Here is a 25312-nt window from a genome sequence, read left to right as displayed (position 1 = left end):
TAAAAGTCATAGTAATTACTAACTTTGATTGAGAGCTTACTATGTGCCAAGCACTGTTCTCCATACTTCACACAAACTTTAATTTGTTCCTTACATTTTTTCTTTTAGATAGGTACTATTATTATCTCCATTTTGCAGATAAGAAAATGGATAAAGATATTAATAACTTTCCTAGCAGCATATTGACGATATTAAGTAAAATAGAAATTCAAACCTAGGCAATTTCATAGACTGAAACTCATAGTAATGTGTACAGTCCAGATGAAACCTTACCAAGAAATGATGGATACAGGGCAGGAGCACAATATCTGCCAGAGTGAAGTAAAGCCCTTCTGCAAACACATGCTCCAGAGGTGGAAGGTCGGAGGCTTTTGCTTTTCTGATGTGAGAAGGCTCTCTGTTGGTAGTAGCTGGTTCTTCCTGTACTGTGAGCTTTGAGAATGCCACTTTCAGTTCCAGACTCTTGGATGAAGAATCCAACTCTTCAGATGTTTCCTGTGTGTGGACCTTGCTCTTTGCCTTTCCCTTAGTAAGGGGAGGCCCAACTCCATCAGCCTTCTGTTGCTTGAGCTTCTGCCTGCGGAGCTTATCATCATTATGCACTCTAACAGGCTCACTAAGCTTTTTCTCTAGCTGTAGTATTTCTACAGGTATAGTAGAGGGCTGGTCAGAAGATTCTCTGAGAAAATTCTCAATAGCCAAAGGGATGGTGAGTTCACATAGCCTGGTCCACTGACTAACCTTCAAAACAAAAACAAAACAAGAAATGAAAGGATTTTTTAATTTCAATATAACTTAAGAAAAAATAACTGTCTTATTGGGAAATAAGTTTTGAGCTCAATCATCCCTGGGCTAGGCTTTTATGTTGTATCAGGAGACACATCACAGTGCTTCAGAAGTAAAAACATTAAGCAAAGGAAGTTTAGCACTCCTGTATTCCCCTTACTAAATAAATCATTACTTCCCAAAGCCTTTACAATATACCTCACCTGTCCTACCCTCCTCCTAGCCCCCACAATAAGCAGGGCTTCCAAAGCATTGCTATTTGAGCTCCTATTTATATGTTAACATTCCATTTAAAAATCAACATAACTAAAATAAAGAAAAAAAAGTTATTTTCTAAAAATGTCTCCAAACTTTATAAATTAAGACTTAAATTCTTATTTTTCAATACTGCACTGAAATATTGGCACACATAAAGGGTATATTAGCCCTTTTACACTGCTGTAAAGGAATAGGTGAGGCTGAGTAATTTATAAAGGAAAGAGGTTTATTTGGCTCATGGTTCTGCAGGCTATACAAGAAGCATCTGCTTCTGATCAGGACCTCAGGAAGCTTTTAGTCATGGTAGAAGGCAAAGGGAGAGCAGGCGTGTCACATGGGGAGAGAGGGTGCGAGACAGAGCAAGGAAGAGGTACCAGGCGCTTTTCAACAGCTAGATCTCTCGTGAACTAATAGAGCAAGAACTCACTCATTACCCCAGTGAGAGCACCAAGCCATTTATGAGGCATCTGCCCCCATGACCCAAACACCTCCTACCAGGTCCCACCTCCAACAACACTGGGGATCACATTTCAACATGAAATTTGGAGGGGATAAATAGTCAAACTATATCAAAGGGCTACTTTATTTCATTGGTTACTGGGGTTTTTAAAAATAAATAAACTTTTATTCCTAATAGGAAGTTAAAATATTAAATGGTCAAGTAATTATGTTATCACTGTGTAGCTTCAAATAACAGAAAAAAGACATTATACTTACTTCAGCACAGGCTTTCAAGCAAGTCTTTTTAAAGCCCAGAAGTTCCAAAAGTTCCTTCTTTAAGGGGTCTGCTTCATAGGATTTCTGGATTATGTGTCTCAATACAACAGCAAGTCCTGCTCTACAAAAATTGTCTGATTGTTCTACTACTGCAGGCAAACAGCAATTCTGGACTATTGGTGGGAGCTCCTGCCTTGAAATAATCTGTATTTCAACATCCTGGATCAGATCATCTCTTAGTAGTGAACTATCTGTACTCACTTCTTTGGTGACAACTAAGCAAATTTTAAAGATTTTACAGTCACAGTAAGATAACAGAAATAAAGTTACAGATGTATGAAGAGGAAAGATGCATCCTTTTGTTTGGTGAGAAAAGTCCAGGTACAGGTATTCTTCTTCTGTAAGACTTTTCTTTATGGCTTTCATTTTCTTCTTTCATTGGGTCACCTAAAGTATAAATTGAAGTGATTATGGTCTTAGAATATAATCATTTAGAAGCTAAAATAAAAGATGAATGTTTCAAAAGCCTGTTCTAGAAATCAGTAAAAATTTGCAGTAGATAACAATGCTATAAGGTTTCTGAAGACAGACTGACTGACTTCCAAAAGAAAAAAATTCCACCCTGTGCAATTAACTAGCATTAGAGGAAATTTTACACCCAGCTCCTTTAAAATGAGCAAACCCCAGTGCTTTGCAATAGAGCCCTCCCAATCAAGTACTTTGGGGTCTCACTATAGGTGAGAACAGGAGATAAATAGAAGGGGAAATAAATTAACCAAAAATACTGAGAGCTGTCTGGGGATAATATCCTTGAGAAGTTTTGACAGTGCTGGTCCTTCCATACTGCTTCTTTTTTATGACCCTACAAAATAATAGGGAGGGGATATTCGTTCTTTCAGGAGAAGTGGATTCTCCTCAAGTAAGTGATAACTGCTGAGTGCTGAATCATAATATAAAAATATTTAAATTTCCCCATAACATGGATACTGATAGCTGAGATATCTTAAAGTTAACATGTCCAAAATCCAGTTCCTAATTCTCTCCCACCCCTCAAACCTGCTTCTTATGTGTCTTCCCATCTCAGGTTACACCATTCTTTTCCTTCACACCCCCATAACCAAACCCTCCAAGGTCTTCCCATCCTCCTTAGAGAAAAGCCAAAGTTTCTGCAACAGCCTACAAAAATCTCCTTGATCTAATCCTCCTTTATGTCTCTGAGTTTGTCTCATTAACTCTCTTCATTGCTCACTGCTCCAGCCAAAGCAGATTGTTATTCCTCTAAAACAGCCATCTCCAACATTCTTGGCACCACGGATCAGTTTCATGAAAGACAATTTTTCCACGGGAGGTTGGTGAAGGGATGGAGATGGTTTCCGGATGAAACTGTTTCACCTCAGATAATCAGGCATTAGATTCTCATAAGGAGCGTGCAACCTAGATCCCTCCTGCATGCAGTTAAGAGGGTTGGAGCTCCTATGAGAATCTGATGCCGCTGCTGATCTGACAAGAGGCGCCATTCAGGCAGTAATGCTGGCTCACCTGCCACTCACCTCCCACTTTGAGGTGGGGTTCCTAACAGGCCACAGATGGATACTAGCCCTGGGCCCAGGGGTTGGGGACCCTTGCTAAAACACTAGGTACATTCCCACATCAGGGCCTTTGCACTTGGTGTTTCCAGTACCTAGAACACTTCCTCACTTCTTTCAGGTATTTATTTATTCAATGGCAACTTCTTACTGAGATCTTCCCTGACTACTCAATTTAAATCACAAACCCCAATCCCTACGCTCCCTGAAGAAAACCTATTTCCATCTATGTTTTTTCTCCATAGCGCTTATTGCTATGGTGATATACTATATTTTATTATTTGTCTCCTCCAACTAGAATGTTCCATGAGTAAAAATTTTTTGTTCACTGCTTTATAGGCTTATTATATATATAAGCAAGCAGTATTCGACAAATGAAAGCAGAGACAGATATACACACTGGTTAAAGATGCAAACACACACAGTCTTGCGGTCAGATTCTCCATGGCTATTTTCAAGTCATATTCCTTAAGGTTTTTATCAATTGTCCTGTCTTTTTATGTTTATACATTTCCCGGGTCAAAAATTCCCAATGTTCTAATCCATAAATCACAATTCCAAAACTGACACTAGATGGCACTCTTTAAAAGCATTCACCATGGAAATATGTACCAGAAACATGACATATTAGAAGGAAAATTACTTTAAAAGCTTTTAAAAAGTACACATGCACCTCTTGTCTTTTAAGTGTATTCAAAATGTTAGTGTACACTTAATTTTAGAAAACCTTCATCATACTAAATTTTCTTTAGTATTTTAAATTCCTTTTTTAAAAAAATCTGAAACAAGACCTAAACACATTAAGCTTCTTAGTTCTTCATTTTTTAAAATTAAACAACTTATAATCCATTGTAAAAAATAAATATAGTTAGTAAAGTATTATCTTGGAAAGTTTCTTAATAATACAAGTGATCACTACTGCTTTATTTCATATTTCTTCTATTAAAATATAACAGATACATACCATGATTTGTTACTTCTTAAAAGATTATCTGGGGGAAAATTACTTTATATACTGTAAAAGCAACAACTTTTTAACTTACAGATGCCATTTTCTCCCTGAGCTTATTTTTTTAAAATTTTTGTCACTGAGAGATAATTTTAAAACAAAAAGTATTTATTAAAGATCAAAGTTTACAGGGTTTTTTTTATAAAGCTGAATAGAGCTCTGGAAATATTTTCATTATTAATATAACACCTTTATGCTACAAGTCCTTAAAAACAGTCAAACAAAGTGAGATCTGTAACAACACTAGGGCAAAAAGGACCAACCACACTTTCCAGGAATTAAGTTTTTTTGAGGAGTTTGCTCTGGACTCACTCTCCTGACAGTAGGAGAGTAAAAAGAAGACTGACCCCTAAGTGTTTCAAGAAAGCAGATTTGAAAGAAAACATGAATGATTTCATCATTTGCCCAACAGTCTAAAAAATAGTAATTATGAGGCTCATCCTAACACTTTTTAAAAAACTGGAAACAAAGCCATGCTATTTAATAGCTTTTAAGATATGTAGAAATATTCTTTTTAAAAGTATGCCTATATTTGCCATGTTGCAAGGCACATAAGAATATGAAAATAGGATTTTAGACATATTCTATAAACTCTTCTCACTGTTAGCACTTAATAAAATGCTAAATGTCAGCAAAACAGAATAGCAATAACCTGCCTATGGTGATATCTAAAAATTAATGAGATGCCTGAGAGAAAATGCAACAAAGTACTATTGATTCTTAACGTATTTTTTTTAATATAGATGTTGGTTTTCCCCTGGGAGATTAAAAATGTTACTTAATGATCTTAGAATAAAAAAAATTACTCTCCTTGAATAATGTCTCCCAATTATGTACTAATGTAATTTTTAAAATAAATATTAAATATTTAGTAAACCTGTACGAATGTGATGTTTTTGGCTTGCACTGTGCCTTTTTAGAGAGTAGAACCGGTATTTGCTCCAAGTATGCAAATATCACAGGCAAAAAAAAAAAAAATTCCTTCCTCTTTTTTCTTTTCTAGCTTCAGAATGCCTTAGTTCATTAATTTTCTGTCATGAGCTTTAAGAAGGTAGGTATTATAGAATCAACTTTTGTCTCTAGGGCTTCTGGGGCACAGCTCTTGTTACTCCATATTACATTCCTGCCAAGCACAGAAATAGAGTAATTTACTCTTTCTCAGCTTTGACAGGTGCCACTCTGCAGAGAGGGAGTGAGAAAGTAGCAGACAAAACCACTAACTTCAGGATATTAAATAGAGTGTGCATCTCTTTCCTGGACATGCCAATTTGCTTGGGAATCTTACCGAATGAATAAATAGGTAAAAAGAAAAGATTATGTCTTTGATTTCATTACTCAGGAATGTTCTAATATATTTTTAAATGGTGGAATTAGTCATAGGTTTAATATTTAGGCATTCAGATCTGTTGTTTTTTTTTTTTGCACTTTCATTCTAATGAATATATCTTAGCCTTGATAAAACACAGAGAATGAGAGAGATAAACAGTAAACATATTAAAAACAAGCATACTTCTCCACAGTCCAGAAAAAATAAAGCTTGCAAATTTTGTGATCAAAATTCAAGTCAAGATCTATGGCATTATGTATAACATTATATATTAGATAAATTATATATTATATAATGAAGACCAAAAAGTGCATAACTGCTGCAAATGATTAACCTGTGTTTTGTTTTTTGTTTTTTCAAATAAGTTATCTTTGTGACTACAATTTGATAGGAGCTCAACAAACATTAGGTAAATAAAGTTTTAAATATTACATGCATTTTATTGTCCACCTACTACGTGCTGAGCACACAGAACATGTGCATTACTCTAATGCTCACAATCCTTAAAAGTATTTATTTCCTATAATGGAAATAAGAGATGAGAATTATACATCAGTCGAAAAGTATTAATTAAATTTATAAAAGATCTTATTTAGAGACATTTAAGAATAGGTATTGTTCTAATATAGTAGTACTATTTATAAATAAAATTTCATAAATTGAAGCGATTTTACCAAAGTGAAAATCATCAGATATTATGTTATTCTAAGCAAGTATGCTGGTCTCAGTAATCCTTGATATAAACTTCCATTCCAAAGGCTGGGTTATTTGACAAGTTTCTGCACTGGATTAAATTCTTTGGCAATTCTTTCCTGATTCCTTTCATTGGCTACTCTGCAGATGTCTCAGTGACCAACAGCTCAGTGTTTGCTCTCTTCTCAATCCACACTCCATCCTTCGAATACTGGCTTTCAAACTTTTGAGCATGCCACACAATTAGGTATATATTTTATAATGTAACACAATACACTGAATAAAATGGAAACAAAAATGTCATGAAGCAATACTTATCCTACTATATGGGATAAATCTGATATTTTTTACTCTGTGCTTGTTTTTTTAAATGCTGGTTGTTACTCATTACATTGATTTCCTGACTCATTAATGGGGTACAACTCACAATATGACAGCACCGTTCTGGGTGATCTCCAGCGCCATAGCTTTAAACATGATCTGTCTCTTACATGTATATCCCAGCCATATTTTCTCCCGTAACTCCAGACTCCTATATTCTACTTGACATCTCCATGTGGATGTTTTTCTAAACCTGCTCCCCTTCCCTTCGTGTTCTACTTCCTGGTAAAATGGCAACACCAATCACCCAGATGCTCAGGCCAAAAACTCAAAAGTCCCACTCAACTTCTTTTTTTCTCTCTCTCATACCCTGCCATCTCTACCTTTGAAGTATATGCTAAATCCAACTCCTCAGCACCTCTACCACTACCACCTTAATCTAAGTCATCGCCAGTGCTTACAAGGACTACTGCAAAAGCCTATTAACTATTTTTCTCCACTTTCCATAAAACAGTCCATTCTCCAACAACAGGGTGATCCTTAAAAACATAAATCAGATGTCTCGTGCTCAAAACCATCCAATGGCTCTTCAGCACACTCAGAATAAAATCCAAATTTCCTATTATGGTCTATAGGCCTACTGTGACCCTAGCTATCCCTTTCTTACCTCATCTCTTATCCTTCTTCACTCCCTTCTAGCCACAGTTGTCCTTGCTGTTTTTGGAAGGTGCCAGAAATGCTCCCACTTGAGAATATTTGTACTTGCTATTGCTTTGCCTAGAATGCTTTTCTCCAAGAGATTCACATGGCTTGCTCCCTCATTTCATTGATTTTTCTGCATAAATATTAACTCAGAACAGCCTCCCCTGACTGCCTGAATTGAAAAAGCACTCCCTAGCCTCTTACCTAGCTTCCCTTTTTCTTCATAGCTCTTATCACCTAACACTATAATATCTCCAGTGCTTAATGAACTCAAACTTTAGTTCAAGGAATGAATGTACATATATGAATGTCAGAAATCACTGCCTCAGAGTATTATTAATAACTTTAGTCCTGGTACAACATGAATCTCATTCTTCATGATACCATTCTTTCTTTTCCAAATTAATAACTCTATTTTAAGGACCAACTAAGTATAAATTAAAATGAAGAAATAAGATCACCTTTGTGAGGTGAATTGAGAAAAGTATAAATGAAATCTAACCAAACTCAAAAATAAAGCAAGCACAGAAGTTTTTATGTATACTTATATCCAGGGCAAAGGAACTAAGAATCTTAATTAGATTCCATACATGTGCCTAGCAAGAATATTTATAAAACAAGAATTATAAAGTAATAGATTAGAGCCGAGACTGTTGAGCCAGACTACCTGGGTGCAAATACACTGGTTCTGATTCTTAGTGGCTATGAAAAACTTTTCTGCATATCTGTTTCCTCACTTATATAATAAAATGGAGACAATAATAACTGTACCTACCATGTAGTGTGCTATACAGAACAAAGCTTGTCACATATTAAGTCCTTAAATAAATACTAGCTACTGTTATTTCTTTATAATTTATAACCAAATTCCTTACCAATTGGCACTATTAAAATATGCAAACCTTGATGGACAAAATCCAAATTATGGTTCATATTTTCAAGCTTCTTTCCATGAAAGGTAAAGGATTTATATTGATTGAGAAGTTCTTCCCAACCAAATACTGAAAAAACATATTTGTTACTGAGGCTGAAAGCCAGGGAATCATGAAATGGTAAAATATAAATGTGAAACCCTTAATCCATGTGCATATTAACCTATTGTACAAAATAAGAAGTTCAACACAGTTTATAAGTATGAAAAATCACAAACACTTACTTTTCTTAAAGATTAAAATGTAAACCTGCTTAAATTCTCTCCTACATCATATGTTCAACATTTTGAATTTTATAACTTAGCTTGTGTTTTATGCTTTTCATAAAGCAACAGTATTTGGTTGAAAATTGTACCCTATTTTATTACAATAATATAGATTTAACCAAAACAAAACAAAACAAACTTGCCCCTCAACAGATAGATAGCAGCCAATTACCTTAAATATTTAGGGTCAAAAAAGATAAGAAAAAAACTGAGATTTTTTTCAAGCTCATTAAATACGTAATATGGGATGCAGTTAAGTCCTAGAGAACAAAAGCCAGTGATTAAAATTAGCTGTTTTCTTATCTGGTAAAGAAGTAGGAAAAGTTTTTAAGTGAAAAGCTTACCGTAACCTTAGCCACAAACGAAGTGTGTAATCTTCTCTCTGGAGAATCAGGGAATCATCTGTTGCCATGGAGTCATAATGCCTTCAGCTAAACCCCACCTCATAATTAACAGTGATCGAAAGCGCAAATGGCTAACATGTTACCAAGTATGAAATAAAATTACTGAATTTTCACAGCAAACAATACCTGTGCTTGTTTTAATCTAAATGGTTTAAATATCTGCATTCCAAGTATTCCAATATTCTGCATAACAGAATTCCATAAGCTACATTAAATACCTTAGAATTTAAAAAAAAAAAAAAGCATACTAGGGAACTGTGTATACTACAGATGTATCAGCTGGCTCCAGAATTTGTTAATTTTGAGGCCTGCTAAATTGTTGCTATTAGAAAGGCTAATTGGATACTCAGTATTTATTCTTTGTTAGAAAAGCTAATTGGATACTCAGTATTTATTTTTATTTAAAAATCACAGATGATGATACAAAAGCTACAAGTAAAACAAGTTTAAAAAAACAAAAACAGGCCGGGCGCGGTGGCTCACACCTGTAATCCCAGCACTTTGGGAAGCCGAGGCGGGCGGATCATTTGAGGTCAGGAGTTTGAGACCAGCCTGGCCAACATGGTGAAACCCCTCCTCGACTGAAAAAAAAAAAAAAAAAAAAGGAGCTGAGTGTGATGGTGGGCGCCTGTAATCCCAACTACTCGGGAGGCTGAGGCAGAGAATTGCTTGAGCCCGGGAGGCGGATGTTGCCATTGCAATCCATCCCCAGGCGACTGAGCAAGACTCCGGCTCAAAAAAAAAAAAAAAACAACTTGATGGGCCCACTACTACAGAAGCTCAAGTTTGAGCTGTGTTTAAATTAAAGCAAAAACACGTAGAAGTGCAAAATACATAAAGTAAGAAATGATGATTCTCAAATCTCATTGACCTTTTCAGTCTTATTTCTGAACTGAGACCTCACAAAACGATACCTTCAGGTGTAATACAAACACAATTTTTAGTAATGAGTATGCTTAAAGCAATCCTCTCAGTGCTGTATGCTCCCCAACAGGCAGTTAAAAAAAAGAAAAAAAAAAAAACACCCGCATAGCTTAATGTTTATTAAACATGACAGTGAATCACTTAGTTATAACAGTTTATTATCATGGATTTAAATGACCATGTTTACATGTTTAAAATTATCACATCACTAGTTCTTGCTAGCTTTTGCATTTTCTCCTGTAAACATTGTTTTTACAGATAAGCTTAGATAAAATAGAAATACACCACCTTCTTTATCAATAATGTAGCACACAATATATTACTAAAGCTGGCATTTTCTTGATATTTAAGAATTTATGACAAGGAATGGGATCCTGGCATTAAGAATAAAGGGGAAAAAAACAAGTCATCTAATCCCAAAACCAGGTAGAAAGTTGGGATGGGAAGTACGTGTATTAGCAAACGTTTTTGAAGCCAAAGCAACTTTCATGCAAATTAAACTTTCTATAGAAGTTAAAAACCGAAGAGATACTGCTGTGATGACAAAACATAAGCAAATGGCCCCAAATGAAGCAAGTCCTTTGGAGTAAATATTTAGTATTCATATACAACTGCTTTCTGCAATCAGGAAGGGCTGGAATGGAAAACTCAATGCCAAAGAGAGAAGAGAAGCTAGTATGACCCAAGAGGTCTTGAAGTAACACTTAACAGCAAACATCAAACCACCCCAACCAACGCCTCCAACTGGAAGCTGCCCCATTTCTCCATCAGCAGAGGAAGACATGAGGGACTGGCTAGGGGGAAACTGGGAAACGCGTACTACCGAGGAGCCCAGAGCCCTCAACCCGCACCTTCAGCAGGAGTGACCAAAAAGGAATTTGAGGCGGCCCCAGGGCTGGAGAAAAATCAGGACGATGATACCACGCCCTTGTCCTTCCCACCCTTCCCCCGCATCCTCAGCCCTGTAGACCCCCGAAGAAAAGAGCAGTTCTTGGGGGGTCGCGGAGGCTGAGAAGCTGGCGGCCCGAGCGCCCTCTTTACCTGGTCGCAGAGGCGCGGCCAGGCAGGGAGGGTGCGTGAGCGTGTCGGCGACCTGGGCCGCCTGCGCCTTCCCGCCCAGCCCGAGCTGGAATTCCAAGGCTGCCTCTGGGAGCTGCTGCCCGCAGACCACTCGCTTCCACAGGGCCCAGGAGAAAAACGACAGCCAGTTTATCTGGAAAATACTCGCACCGGCCGTCATTCATAATCCGGCGGACCGGAAAAAGGGAAGTAACGTCACTTCCTACTATCGCCCTGCCAAACGTTTCCCCCGCCCCTACTGTGGGAACCTTTGTTTTCCTGCTTTCGGAGCCGGCCAGTGCGGGGACCGTTTCCGAAGGGACCACCGGGAACAGACGGATCGGCAGGGCGGGGCGGAACGGTGAGTTATGCTGAGCGACTCTGCTCCCGGCCTCCTCCTGGAGGCTCGAGACCCCCCCGCCAGGAGCGAGGTGGGAGAGTAGCTACGTGGGGTATTAGTTTCCTCGCTCCTCAAGGGGAATCATCATAATTTACGGGCGGTTGCGTGCCCTAGACTGACTGCTCTCCCTTTTCAGTGAGGACTGTGCTTCCTCCGAGGGAGTTACGGGCCGGGGCATGAGGACCGAGCATATTTCTAGGTCTAGGGACAAGGGACTTGGAATCCTGCCTCGGACTTTGTCGGAGGGTTTTAGTGACTTCTCTACGTAGTTCCCTCATTGTCTCTTATCTTTTGGCTCCCCTGTCAAGGACCATCCCCCATTCTAGGCCTTCGATGTGTGATGCTTTGATCAAAGGATTGACATTCCTTTTCTAAGTGTTTGCTGTCAGCTTTGAGCCACTTGATTGTTTGGAATCGGAGCCTTTTCTCCTGCGATTCCAGGTGTCCCTAAGGTATCAGTGTTATCTAGAACCAAGAACTCAGTGGAGAAGTGAAAAAGGCAGCATCTTTAAAAGAATGTTTATTGGAAGGGGTTGCAAGAGCTTGCGAAGTCATGAAGAACAAAGTTTTTTAGAGCCATAATGAAATGGCAACGGTAATACTGCACTCTATGTGAATAGATTCGGTTTCCTTCATCTGGGGCACATGCATGTGATCAACTTTGGGCTTCTTTTGAGATTGCCAGGTAGGGTGAAAAACGGATCTAGGAGAAAGCACATACTTATATTTATATATGAATGCCCAATTTAGATTGGAGAGATCACAGAAGCCTTATAAGGTGACATTTACCCAAAAAACCTAGTTCATTCATTCGATAAATATTTTTGAGCCCTTATTAAGTTTCAAGCACTAGGGAAATAACAGTGAACAAAACAAGTTCCTGCTGTCATCAAGTTTACAGACCAGTGGGATTAATGAATTTAAGCAAGACAGGCGAAAGATGATGAGAATTTTACAGATAGGAACATTGTACTACAAGTCCCCAGTCATGAAAGAGGTGATTGCTTTGCTTTTGCTTTTTTGATGTTTGGAGTTTTTTTTGTGGGGGCAGAGGTGAGTTACTTTTGTGATTTTTGCTGAAGGGACCTTGGAAATGGCTACAATTGTGTAGAAGGAGAGATAAGACCACTATACTTTGATCATTTAATTCCAGTAATTCTATAGCCATTATTTTGTTGTACTTTGCAAAGTGGCAAAGAGATAGGGAAAAAGATAAATATAGACTCTGCCCTTAAAGTACTCAGAGTTTTGTAGGGGACATAACACTTGTGCCAAAAAAAAAAAAAAAAAAAAAAAAAAAGCTTCAAGGGAGAAAGTTGCACTACCATGAAAAAGCACTATGAGATATCCTTGAAGGGAGAGACTATTTATAGGGTTTGGAATGGAGAGGGGCACAGCAGCTGTCAGTCAAATCTTCATGAGAAGTATTTGAATAGGGTCTTGATAGGATGTAGATATATAAAAATAAGTAAAGAGCTTCCTGGACAAAAAAAATAAGAGTGGCAGGGTCAGCTAGCTATAAGGCAGATCTGGGGATGATGAATGATAATTTTTGTGCCAGTTACTGGATCTTCTTAAATGCTAGGCCAAGAAATTTGGTCTTTATTTTGAAGGTGGTAGAAAGCCCTGACTTCTCAGCAAGAATTTTTTTTTTTTATTTTAATGAAAAAGAAGAAAACTGGGTTTCAGGAAAATTCATATGGCAACAATGTTGAAGTCAAGGAAAATAACGAGGTTATTGCCATAGTTCAAGTAAGCTAATAAAACCTGAATTTCAGTAGTAGCAGTGGAAGTGTAAAGTAGGACAAGTGTGAAAAATATTGCAGTCAGAATCCACAGGAAAGGCCTGCTGATTATTTGAACATAAGGAGTAGGGAAAGACTCAGTGAAGGAAAGACTTTGGTCTCAAACCTGACTAAAAGAAAGTTGTGTCATTTATTGAAAGTAAGAGCAGGACAAGGAACTTTTCAGGAAGATAATCAGAATCTCAATTTTAGTTGTAACTGAATTTGAGATGTCATTAAGGAATCAGATAGACACATACACTAAGCATTTGGAAACATGGGATTCAAATTTAAGAGATTTGGCTCACACTTGTAATCCCAGCACTTTGGGAAGCCACAACAGGAGGATTGTTTGAGACCAGATAAGAGCAACATAGCAAGACCCTGGCTCTACTTAAAAAACAACAAAATTAGCTGGGCATGGGTACGGTGGTGCATGCCTGTAGTCCTAGCTGCTTGGGAGGCTGAGGCAGGAGGATCACTGGAGCCCAGGAGTTCAAGGCTGCAGTGAGCCATGATCTCAGTGCACTCCAACCTGGGTGACAGAGCAAGACCATGTCTCAAAAAAAAAGAGAGATTGGAGTTGGGGTAAAACATATTAAATCTTCTACCCAGAGATGATAGTTGAAAGCCTGATATGTATAAGATTACCAAGAAGAAACTGCTAGCAGAACTAAGAAGACAGCCAAGGACAAATACTTGGACCATACCAAAAGCAACAAAGATCAGAAGATAAGCCAAAGAAAGAGTAGTCAGAGATAGAAGAGGAAAAACAGAAAAGTTGAGTATAACAGAACTCAAGGGAGGAGAAAGTTTTATGAAATTGGAAGTAGATAACAAGTATTTACTTGGCCAACATTTACAGTTATTTGCTGTTTTCCAGGAACTCTGCCAGACAGGGGTTACAGCAGTAGGCAAGACCAATCCACTGCCTGCCTTCATGGAACTTACATTCTAATGAAAAAGAAAGATTGTTTACATAATTAACAGTGTGATTAATATTACAAATAAGTACAGAATGTTTTTGGACTATGTAACAGTGAAACTTCTAGTTTTGTTGAGGGAATGTGCAGGAAAAACTGAAACTTGAGAGGTGACTTAAGATGGAGGTGGGGGTGGCACACTTTCTACTGAAGTGCTTAGGTAAGAAAGAGTATTTTGGAGGACTTGAAATAAGTCATATAGCTATAACAGAGAGAGTGAGAATGGCCTGAGATACTAGGTAACATTTAATGAGTGTGAACTACGTGCCAGGTACTGTTGTAACTGCTTTATATGTGTTATTAATCATGTAGAGCAATGGTCCCCAACCTTTTTGGCACCAGGGGCCGGTTTCATTGAAGACATGGTTTCAGGATGATTCAAGTGCATTACATTTATTGTGCACTTTATTTCTCTTATTACTACATTGTAATATATAATAAAATAATTAGACAACTCACCATAATGTAGAATCAGTGGGAACCTTGAGCTTGCTTTCCTGCAGCTAGACGGTTTCATCTGGGGATGATGGGGGATACTGTGACAGATCATCAGGCATTAGATTCTCATAAGGAGCACACAACCTAGATCACTCACATGCACAGTTCACATAGGATTCGCACTCCTATGAGAATCTAATTCCACCAGTGATCTGACAGGAGGCAGAGCTCAGGTAGTAATGCAAGTGATGGGAGTGGCTGTAAATACAAATGAAGCTTCCCTCACTTGCCTACTGCTCACCTCCTGCTGCATGGCCTGAAGGTTAGGGACCCCTGATGTAGAGAATTGGAGACCTTGTTAAGAATCTTATTCTTGAACCTTTGGATTGTGAGAAGTGATAAAAGGATTTTAAGCAAGTGAGTGATATGAAAAGGTTTAAAGGATGACAAGAGTGATTGTGGGAGACTGATTAAGCTTTTGCAGTGGGCCAGATAATAGATGATGCTGGGTTGGTCTAGGGTGGTAGTAGTAAGGATTGAAAAGGGTGGATAGATTTGAGATATGTTTAAGAGGTTTGGTTATTGAATTGGGGGTGGGAATTAAGGAAGTGGGAAGAGTTAAAGCTGCTTCTGGGTTACTGGCTTGGGCAATAGGGTAAATGTCATTTGAAAAAGGGATTACTAGAGGAAGAACTGGTTAGGAGAAAAGGGAATAGTGTATGAGTGGCTCTGTTGGAGACACGTTGCATAGGAGGCACCAATGAGATATCCATGTCAAGCTGGCAGTTGGATCTTGGGAGAGACACGTGGACTGCAGAGATGTATTAGTAATCGCTGGCAAAAGACTATATAGATCAAATTGTCTAGGGCAATAATTCCCAAACTTCAGAGTAGATAGAATTGCCTGGAAGGCTTAACACAGATTTCTAGACCCTACTCCCAGAGTTTTTTCTTCAGCAGGCCTAGGAATGGAGACCAAGAGTTTGCATTTCTAAGTTCTGATGAGATGCCTATGCGGCTGACTCAGAGAACACATTTTTGGAAGAAGATGTAGAACAAGTCAAGGAGAGACCCAGAACCTAGCACTGAGGAACTCATTTTTAATTGGATAGGAGGAACCTACAAAGACAACTGACAAAGAAGTAGGAGGGAAAATCGTATGTATTAAGTTTACCTGACTGAGGCCGCAAATGACTCATGAGAGCATTTTCATGGAATAGTGCGACAAAGGCCAAATTGCAAGAATTGCTGTATAAATAGAAGGAATGAAGAAAAATAGTACAAAAGCATATGATTTCTGAGAAAGTTTTGCTATAAAAGAGAAAAGATAGAAGATGTTTGAATATATTTAATGTCAATGAAAAAATGCCAGTAGAAAGAAAAGGCTGAAAAAAAAAAAAGAAGATATGGGAAATAATCCATAGGCCAAGGTTCAAGAGGGGACAAGAAGAGATAGGATCCAGATCCAGGTGACACTACATAGAGAGCCACCTTCTCCTTTTTTATCAGATGGGAAAGAGGAAAGGATGAGTGCAGGTAAGTTTGTAGATGTGCTGGAAGGAAGTTGACTTAATTCCTCTCTGACAGCCTCTCTTTGTGAAGTAGGTGAGGCCGTCTACTGAAACACAGAAGCAATTTTAAAAGAAAATGGAGAAAGTATAACTGATCTTTGCAGAAAGTGGGGAAGTGAGTTGACCAGAGAAGGATGAGAGAATTGCCTAGTTGTACTGAACGCCAAGCTGAGAATGGTGATTCTGAAGATATAATGTATATATATTCCTCTCAGTTGCACTTAGAGTTTGGGTGCAGGCAGAGAGAGAATGGCTAGCAGGGTGGATGTCTATAAAGTAGGGAAACTACAGGGCTTTCAGGTGCCTAGAGTACTGAAAGAGGTATTGAAAGGTTGGACCACAGAATGTGAGCTGGATAGGAAGTAAACGGCATACTGCAATAAATCAAGGATAATAAGAGATACAGAAAAAAGATCATTGTTTAGTAATGGGGATTTTTGTGCTATATGCATTTGACACAGCTAATTCCTAGCATCACCTAAGAATTCACTCCTATCAATACTACTACTACCACCACTTCCCTAGGTCAGTGAAAGCTTTAAGGTTGTAAATATTAATTTTCTTACATTCTCCTTTTTGAAAGCAACATCTACTTTTTAAATGAAACCTACATTTAATATATTAAATTTCTTTCATATATACATTTTTCTTTCATACATATACACAGGACTTTGTTTTCTAGAACTCTAATCCATAGTAAGAATGATATGGCTCTTTTACAGTCTGTTTTGGCCATGGGTTTAGGAATGAATATACAGGAAAGGAATTGTATGGAAGTAACATGATTTGGTGTGACTCCAGGAAAATATTTTTGTATGTATAGATCAACACAGTTACACCAAGTTGCTGACCTCTATGACTGCTGTAGAAAGTAAACTTCTTTCACTATATGGATATTTGCCAGTAAGGAAGGAAAAGTAACAGAAATTAGAGAAGGCAACAGAAAAGGGGGAGTAAAGGTAAGATAGAAAACTAAAATATAAAATATAAACCACATAACCATGGATGTTTTATTTTAGGCTCAACTACTGTTTTCTGTTTGGTGAGGAAACAAAAGTCAGGGCAAGAGGGTGTCAATAAGGAGAAAGCAGAAGGGACAAGAAATTGAAGGCTTCTGTAACAAAGAACAAGTAGAATGGGAATAGAGAAATGAATAAATACAGAAGAAAGATTGACTTGGCACTTTGAAGAGGTCCCTGGATTAAGGCAGTGGAAGAGATAGAGTAATGGAAGATTGTAGTCAGAAAGGAGAATTGATTGTAATAAAAGAGGAGAATAGTTGTGGCAAGTTTCAGATTTCACTGGCTGAAGATAAAGCTCCTTGAGGTTAAAGATCAATTATATAACACACTATTATCACTCTGTATATGAATAGATTTTTAAAAAATAAATAGAAATAGAAATAAATTGGCCGGGCGCAGTGGCTTACGCCTGTAATCCCAGCACTTTGGGAGGCCAAGGCGGGCGGATCACAAGGTCAGGAGATCGAGACCATCCTGGCTAACATGGTGAAACCCCGTCTCTACTAAAAAATACAAAAAATTAGCCAGGCGTGGTGGCGGATGCCTGTAGTCCCAGCTACTCGGGAGGCTGAGGCAGGAGAATGGCGTGAACCCGTGAGGCGGAGCTTGCCGTGAGCGAAGATAGCGCCACTGCACTCCAGCCTGGGTGACAGAACGAGACTCTGTCTCAAAAAAAAAAAAAAAAGAAATAGAAATAAATTAAAAAGTTAATGTTTTTTTTCTCTGTATTCCACCATGGGGACCACTGGGCCAAAGGGCCATGTTAGTAATTTAGGGAAGCGGTACAAAGCCTGTTAAGTTTTATAATGGCAAGATTGCATAAAAAGAACTGACTCCAAGGTTCCAACTGGAATGTTAGTGTTGATGACTTCACAGTCTTGTAATCTAGGTGCTGACTCTTGTCACCTAATCTGTAATGTAAACCTCTTACCTGTGATTGTAGAAATACATAGCAATAAATACTTGGCTTTCATTTTTCAGCATAGAAATTTCAAGAAATGTTTTTTCTAATATATTACAAGGATTCTTTTAGGTGTCAACCCTTTGGTCAGTACCCAATAAAATAAATTGTTTTATAACAATCTGGATAAGTAAACTGCTGTTTCCTTTACCTATATGAAATAAAATCAGTGGAAAGATTAGTAAACTGTCACAGGAGTGGAATTTAAAGAAAAAAAGAGATGAGGCTGTTACCCTTGTATATGCTGGAGGAATGGCAGGTTTACCCTTTTAATCTTGGAAATTTTATTAAGGAGCTATTTTTTCCTCAGAACATACATGGTGGCCAGCCCCATGAGTAAATTTTAAAATAACTTTTCTGTACCTATCATTATGTAGAGGTGATGTATATAATAATATAATTTTAAGAAGTGACAGAGGCTGCTTTTCAATTTTGTTAAATTCTTACAAATACAACAGTTTGAGATAAGGGCACTTTTTCATTATAGTACTGGCCTTTGGATTCCTTTCCATGGGTGATTCAGATGATATTTTAGTACAGTACAGAATTCGACAATAATTTTGTAGTTATCAGATAGATAACTAATACCTTCCCGGGAACTTAAAAAAAAAAAAACCTAGGGATGTGTATGTGTGTTTCTTGTCAGATGTGGAGAAGGATGAGGAGTGAAGTTGGAGGGGAGGGAACAACAAAATCCATTTTCAGATGTGCCTTCGTATGCTAGGATTCAACCTACAGCAAGTTTTAATGGTGTTATAAACCCCTGAAAATGGGAGATAACTGTGGAATTGCTGACAGTTCCCTAACTATAGCAGTGCAAGTGTGTTGCATTAATACAATATTAACCTCAAGGATAGAAGATTTCAAGCCACAGTATATTGATCAAAGGATTGAACACAAAGAATACATTTTTATTTTGATAATTTCTTGCCTGGAGAGGTCTTTGAAAAAGTGACAACCAGAAGCAGAACCACATGATAGCATTGGTATTAACTAAAAACAAAACTTTTTAGTATTGTGGAATTTCATAAGCCTTTGGTATGTATCTTTATCCATCTTGGCTATTTTTTAAGCTCTTTAGGACACAAAGCATCATAGGCTCTCTGTGTGTGTGTGTGTGTGTGTGTGTGTGTGTATGTGTGTGTGTTTTAAGTAGATATGATATTATCCCTCAGAGACCTTACTTTTAAAAATAGGTTAATGCATGAGATACCACAATCTAAATGTGATCAAATAAGGTTGTCATTAATATGTTTTCTGAGACATTCAGGGTTGGGGCAGAGAACTAAAGAGGTGAGTTTAGGAAAAAAAAAAAAAAAAAAAAAAAAAAAGAGTTGAGGTAAAAGCGGCAGCAGTGACCATGATAGCTAATCACTTAATGCATGTTTTCACCATTGCCCTCTTGCGATACCCCTTACACGCACAAACACATGCACACTAAGTCTTCCTTTGTGTTATGGAAATAAGGTTTGAGAGAAGAAATTTTGATACAGAGTAAATTTGACATAAACCCATCAAGTTCTATGTACTGAAACTGTGAAGTGTATCTTTTAAAACACAGTTAGGAAGGAGTTCTGTGGCAGGGAGAGGCCTACCTGGATTTAAAACGTTACCATCGATATGGATACAGAGAAAACTGATATTGCTAGTTGTTTCGGGGGAAGGAACTAGATAATGCCTGTGAGGAATAAGAAGGAAATTTACTTTTATTTGTAATAACTTTTTGGTGATTTTAAATTTTATATCATGTGTACAGTATTATCTATTACAAATTAAAAAACAGAAAAGTAAAACTTTAACATAGATAATTGTGCATTGTCTTCTAGATTACTTTCTCTTTTTTTCCTTCAGGCGTTTGCAATGGCTGCTACTGTGAACTTGGAACTTGATCCCATTTTTTTGAAAGCACTAGGTTTCTTGCATTCAAAGAGTAAAGATTCTGCTGAAAAGCTAAAAGCACTGCTTGATGAATCTTTGGCTCGGGGCATTGATTCCAGTTACCGTCCATCTCAAAAGGTACTTGAATGAATAAAAACTTGGAGAGAGTTTTGTAAGGCCTGTAGTACTATATTTATAACATATAGACCATCTCAAAACAATCTCTGCCGAAATAATCTTTCCTTGTAGCACGAAGAAATTATATTCTTTATTTTCTTTTTTTCCTTCAAGTTTTCAGAGAACTGTTACACCACATAGAAAAGTCAGCTGGGGGTGCAGGATATTCTATTCTACTACTTTATGTGTATATGAATTCACTTGTTTACAACTTAATTTCCGATTCTTTATGATCAGAATTTTTTTGAGCTGCTGAATGTAACCACAGCTTACTTCTAATTATTGTCTAATATTTTAAGGATTAAAAAAATCAAGTAAAAGGACAGATTTTTCAACAAAATAAATTGAATATGGGTAGGATAATTTAAGAGAAAAGGAGGTATGGATGAACTCTGAGAACTCTGTAGCTCCTGTCTTGATAATAACAAAGCAGCCGATGGCAGCTTTATGTGAAAAGAATATATGTTTTGATACCAAACATACCTGTTTTAAATTCCACTTAAATCTTATAATTGTGTGATAATAATAGACAACGTATCTTGATGTCCCAGGTGCTTTTCTGAGTAGTTTATGTGAATAATTAATTTTAATTATGATAATGATCCTTTAAGATAGATACTGTTTTCTTCATTTTACATAAGGAAACTGAGGTACGTAGAAACTTCATTTCACTTAGTCTGTTCATTGGTAAAATGGGGATAATAAGAACTACTTTGCAGAGTTGTAAAAATCGAAGGAGATACAGTAAATAAGTCACCTAGTATAGTACCTGCCTGGTGCATAATAGGCTGTCACTGAATGACAACTCCTATTATATTCCCTAATACCTACTAAGACATTCTATCAAATTCTTCTAAGCTCTGGCCCTGAAACTCCAAATCACTCAGGTCTGTGGACTTAGATCCCAAACTGAGAAGGAGAAAATAGAACATAACTAGCTCAAGTCTAACCAGAATCTGAAGCTCAAGAGAGGATCTAGTCCCAGGCTCAGAGCCCAAGTAAACACTGGCATTTTGTCCCCAGTCTTCTTTCAATACTAGGTCTAGTACTCCGAAGCCTTTTTATTGTACTTTGAATAGCAGAACCATTGTGACTTCATTTCTTCTATCCATTCTCATTGCAGTAGGTTCAGTGAGTTCAGATCGACTAAATCAATATGGCTCTACAAAACATACTACCAAATTCATTCCACTGTGGGTGTTGGTATTGTCCAGATAGGAAAACCTATTATTACTAAAGAAAAACAATTGTTTTAATGGGGTTCTAAAATGGAAGTTTATCTCTTAAAGAACATGAAAAATTTGTTGTGATTAAAAAGCATGCTGCCTTTAGGTTTCTAGCTAGAGTTTACTTCTCTTGGTCAGTTTTCAGAAACTACTTTGTTATAGGTTTTTAAAGCCCAGGTCCGTTTAATTTTAGCCTTCAGCTGAATATTTTCGTCACTAGATTTGTGTGAGAAGAGTGATTTATGCCAGTGTTTCTTAAACTTTAGCATGGATAAGAATCACCTGGAGGTAATGCTTACAAACATTACCAGGTCTCCAAGTGTATTCTAACATGAATATTGGTTGATATTCATTTACATTAATGAGGAAGGCAAATGTGAAATAATGCAGTTAAAACTTAACTCATCCGTCAACAACTAGAACAACTTTTTTGCTGAATTAGGTAATAGTTTAATAGTGCATGACTTTGTCTTCAATTTTTTAGTTACACACAATACACGTTTTTGTTTTTTTTTTGTTTTTTTGTTGAGACAGGGTCTCACTCTGTTACCCAGGCTGGAGTGCAGTGGCACAATCTTGGCTCACTGTGCTCTCTCCCTCTCAGGTTCAAGCAATCCTCCCACTTCAGCCTCTTGAGTAGCTAAGACTACAGGTGCATGCCACCATGCTTGGCTAATTTTTTTATATTTTGTGGAGACAGAGTTTTGCCATGTTGCCCAGGTTGGTCTCAAACTCCTGGACTCAAGTGATCTGCCCACCTTGGCTTCCCAAAGTGCTGGGATTACAGGCATGAGTCACCACACCTGGGCCACCACACATTTTTAAGTTTAATCTGCATTATTAACATTTTCTTCAACACTTCACTAAGTCTACACCAGTGGTGTACACTGGTCAACAGACTTTATAAAGAGCCAAATAGTAAGAATTCTAGATTTTGTGTGCCAGATGGTCTCCATTGCAACTATTTAATTCTGCCATGGTAATGTGAAAGCAGCCATACATTATAAAATGAATGGGTGTGGCTGTGTTCTAATATAACTGTTTATAAAAAACTATAGGCCTCAGTTTGCTAACCCGTTGTCTAAACAATCAGCATAATAATATATCAAGCCCTGCCACCACTAGATCTGAGGACCCATTCCTCCTTCCTTTTTCTTCTCTTCCTCCTCAGAGGTAACCACTATTCTGAAATTGATGTGTATTATTCCCATTTATACTTTTGTACTTTTACATATTACCACAGTAAGATAGACTGCACTCAGCTGCCTTAGTTTTGTTTAGAATGGTGGGGGAGTGCCCTCCTTTTTGGGGAGGGGAAATTCCAAGAGCTGCCAAAGTTTATGCATACTATTAATAACAATAAATAACAAGTTATCTATATCAGCAAAGCTATAATACGCGAATAAGGAATCGAAGTTAAACAGAATGAAAAGACAAGCCACAGACTGAGAGAAAATATTTGCAAATCATATATCTGATAAAGGCCTTGTGCCCAAAATCTATGAAGAACTCTTTAAACTCAATAATGAAACAAACAGATTCATTTCTTTTAAATGGGCAAAATATTTTATCAAATAGTTTACCAAAGAAGATATATGTATGCCATATGAACACTTGAAAAGCTGCTCAACATCATCAGTTATTGGGGAAATGTAAATTAAATCTAAATGAGATACCATTACATACCTATTAGAACATCTACAATTTAAAAAGAGTAGCCATACAAAGCATTCGTGAGGATGAGAAGGAACTGGAACTCTCTCATATATGCTTGGTGGAAATATAAAATGGTACTGCCACAGTTTGGCAGTTTCTCAAGTAATTAAGCATATATTAATACTTACCATATAACCCACTCCTATTTTTTCTAGAGAAATAAAAACATAGATATGTACAAATATTTGTACATGAATATTCATAACAGCTTTATTTGTAATAGTCCCAAACTGCAGACAACCCAAATATCCATCAATAGGTAAATTGATAAATAAATTGTAGTCTATTCATTCAATGGAATATTATTCAGCAATAAAAAGGAATTAACTATTGATACACTTAACAACATGGATGAATCTCAAAATAAATATGCGAAGTAAAAGAAGCCAGACCAAAAAAGAATATGATTCCATTTATATAAATTTCTAGGAAATGCAAACTAATGTATTGTTACAGAAAACAGATAAGTGATGGTGATGATGGGAGACATATTTTTCTATATGCCTGATGATGGGAGACATATTTTTCTTGCTTGATGATGGGAGACATGTTTTTCTATAGGGTGTATACCTGTAAGAGGGTAATTACAAAGGGCCACAAGGAAATTTGGAGAGATGATGGATATGTTCATTATGTTGATTGTAGTGATGGTGTCACAGATGTATACATATGTCAAAACTTACCAAATGTTACACTTTAAGTAGGTGTAGTTTGGGCCGGGTGTGGTGGTTCACATCTGTAATCCCAGCACTTTGGGAGGCCGAGGTGGGCGGATCATTTGAGGCTGGAGTTTGAGACCAGTGTGGCCAACATGGTGAAACGCCATCTCTACTAAAACTACAAAAATTAGCCAGGTATGATGGTGCACCTGTAGTCCCAGATACTCGAGAGGCTGAGGCAGGAGAATCACTTGAACCCAGGAGGCAGAAGTTGCAGTGAACCAAGACTGTGCCATAGCACTCCACTCCAGCCTGGGCAACAGAGTGAGACTCTGTCCCAAAAAATAAAAATAAAATAAAAAGGTACAGTTTGTATATCAATTATTTCTCAATAAAGCTATTTAACTATTTAAGAAAGGAATATTACATTGGTTATAATGAAATGTCTTAATTTTTAACTGAAAATTGTTTAGATTAATGATCTATTTTTTTATGATGATCAGTCTGAATATTTAATTACTGGTACCTTTTTTCATCTTTTAGGATGTGGAGCCACCCAAAATTTCAAGCACAAAAAACATTTCCATTAAGCAAGAGCCCAAAATATCATCCAGTCTTCCTTCTGGTAATAATAATGGCAAGGTCCTCACAACTGAAAAGGTAAAGAAGGAAGCTGAAAAGAGACCTGCTGATAAAGTAAGATTTTATTTTAATCTTGTTAAAAGAAAGTAAATTAGTTGTTCCATAAGCAGAAAGAAACAATGTTTTATGCCTGTTTCTTTTATATAATGGTATAGGTATATAATAAACATCACTCAGTGAATATATATTGATAGCTATAGATTTTGACTTTTCAAAAAATGAGTAAAATTTACAAATTTTAAAGTTAAATGGTTAAAAGTTATTGTCAATAAATATTTGAGCCCTAGGGAGTATAGTAACTTTGAGTGTAAACTTTAATCTATGCCTCAGAGATCCTAGATGGAACAGTTGTTAAGAAGAAAAGATAGATACACTTTGGGAGGCCAAGGCAGATAGATTGCTTGAGCTCAGGAGTTCAAGATCAGCCTGCGCAACATGGTGAAACCCCGTCTCTACAAAAAATACAAAAATCATCTGGGTGTGGTGGCATGCACCTGTAGTCCCAGCTATTTGTGGGCGGGTGGGGGGTGGGAGGATTGCTTGAGCGCAGGAGGCAGAGATTGCAGTGAGTAGTGATCGTGCCACTGCACTCCAGCCTGGGTGACAGAGTGAGGCGCTGTCTCAAAAAAAAAGGAAAGCAAGAAAGAAAAGATGGGAAAGAGTATAGATGTAAATGACTAAACATAAACTTTATAGAATGGTATGCACCTGAACAGGGCCAAAGATGATTCTTGGATTGTCTATTTTTAGATGATTTCTACATATAGTAATTAAGATTTTAGTAGTTAGAAAAAAATACATTTGAAAGATATCTTCAGTAACCCTTGCCCTTGAGATGGAGTATATTATCCCGTATGTTTTCATACTTTTG

General features: G+C 37.2%; 2 protein-coding genes across 6 annotated transcripts in view; one reads left to right on the top strand and one right to left on the bottom strand.

The window, feature by feature from the left end:
- Positions 1 to 11212, bottom strand: part of GSTCD (glutathione S-transferase C-terminal domain containing) — a 140434-nt gene extending 129222 nt beyond the window's left edge. Inside the window, exons 1-4 of one of the 4 annotated variants that reach the window (XM_063663956.1) lie at positions 10967 to 11081; positions 8942 to 9039; positions 1762 to 2208; positions 274 to 741 (exon numbers count right to left, since the gene is read on the bottom strand). In XM_063663956.1, the coding sequence (XP_063520026.1) occupies positions 274 to 741; positions 1762 to 2187 (894 nt within the window). In that variant the 5' untranslated portion in view covers positions 2188 to 2208; positions 8942 to 9039; positions 10967 to 11081. Of the gene's footprint in view, positions 1 to 273; positions 742 to 1761; positions 2209 to 8769; positions 9040 to 10776 lie in introns of those variants that run through there. The other 3 variants (XM_054484499.2, XM_054484504.2, XM_054484502.2) reach the window with 3 other exon arrangements.
- INTS12 (integrator complex subunit 12) overlaps positions 11171 to 25312 on the top strand; it is a 26816-nt gene continuing 12674 nt past the window's right edge. The window contains exons 1-3 of one of the 2 annotated variants that reach the window (XM_054484507.2): positions 11171 to 11345; positions 19995 to 20159; positions 24343 to 24495. In XM_054484507.2, the coding sequence (XP_054340482.1) occupies positions 20004 to 20159; positions 24343 to 24495 (309 nt within the window). In that variant the 5' untranslated portion in view covers positions 11171 to 11345; positions 19995 to 20003. Of the gene's footprint in view, positions 11346 to 18069; positions 19182 to 19994; positions 20160 to 24342; positions 24496 to 25312 lie in introns of those variants that run through there. The other variant, XM_063663957.1, reaches the window with a different exon arrangement.

The sequence above is a fragment of the Pongo pygmaeus genome, chromosome 3 (assembly GCF_028885625.2).
Source record: "Pongo pygmaeus isolate AG05252 chromosome 3, NHGRI_mPonPyg2-v2.0_pri, whole genome shotgun sequence".
Classification (NCBI taxonomy): Eukaryota; Metazoa; Chordata; class Mammalia; order Primates; family Hominidae; genus Pongo; species Pongo pygmaeus.
The sequence above is the reverse complement of the archived record's forward strand: the minus strand, read 5'-3'. Positions and strand labels throughout refer to the sequence as shown.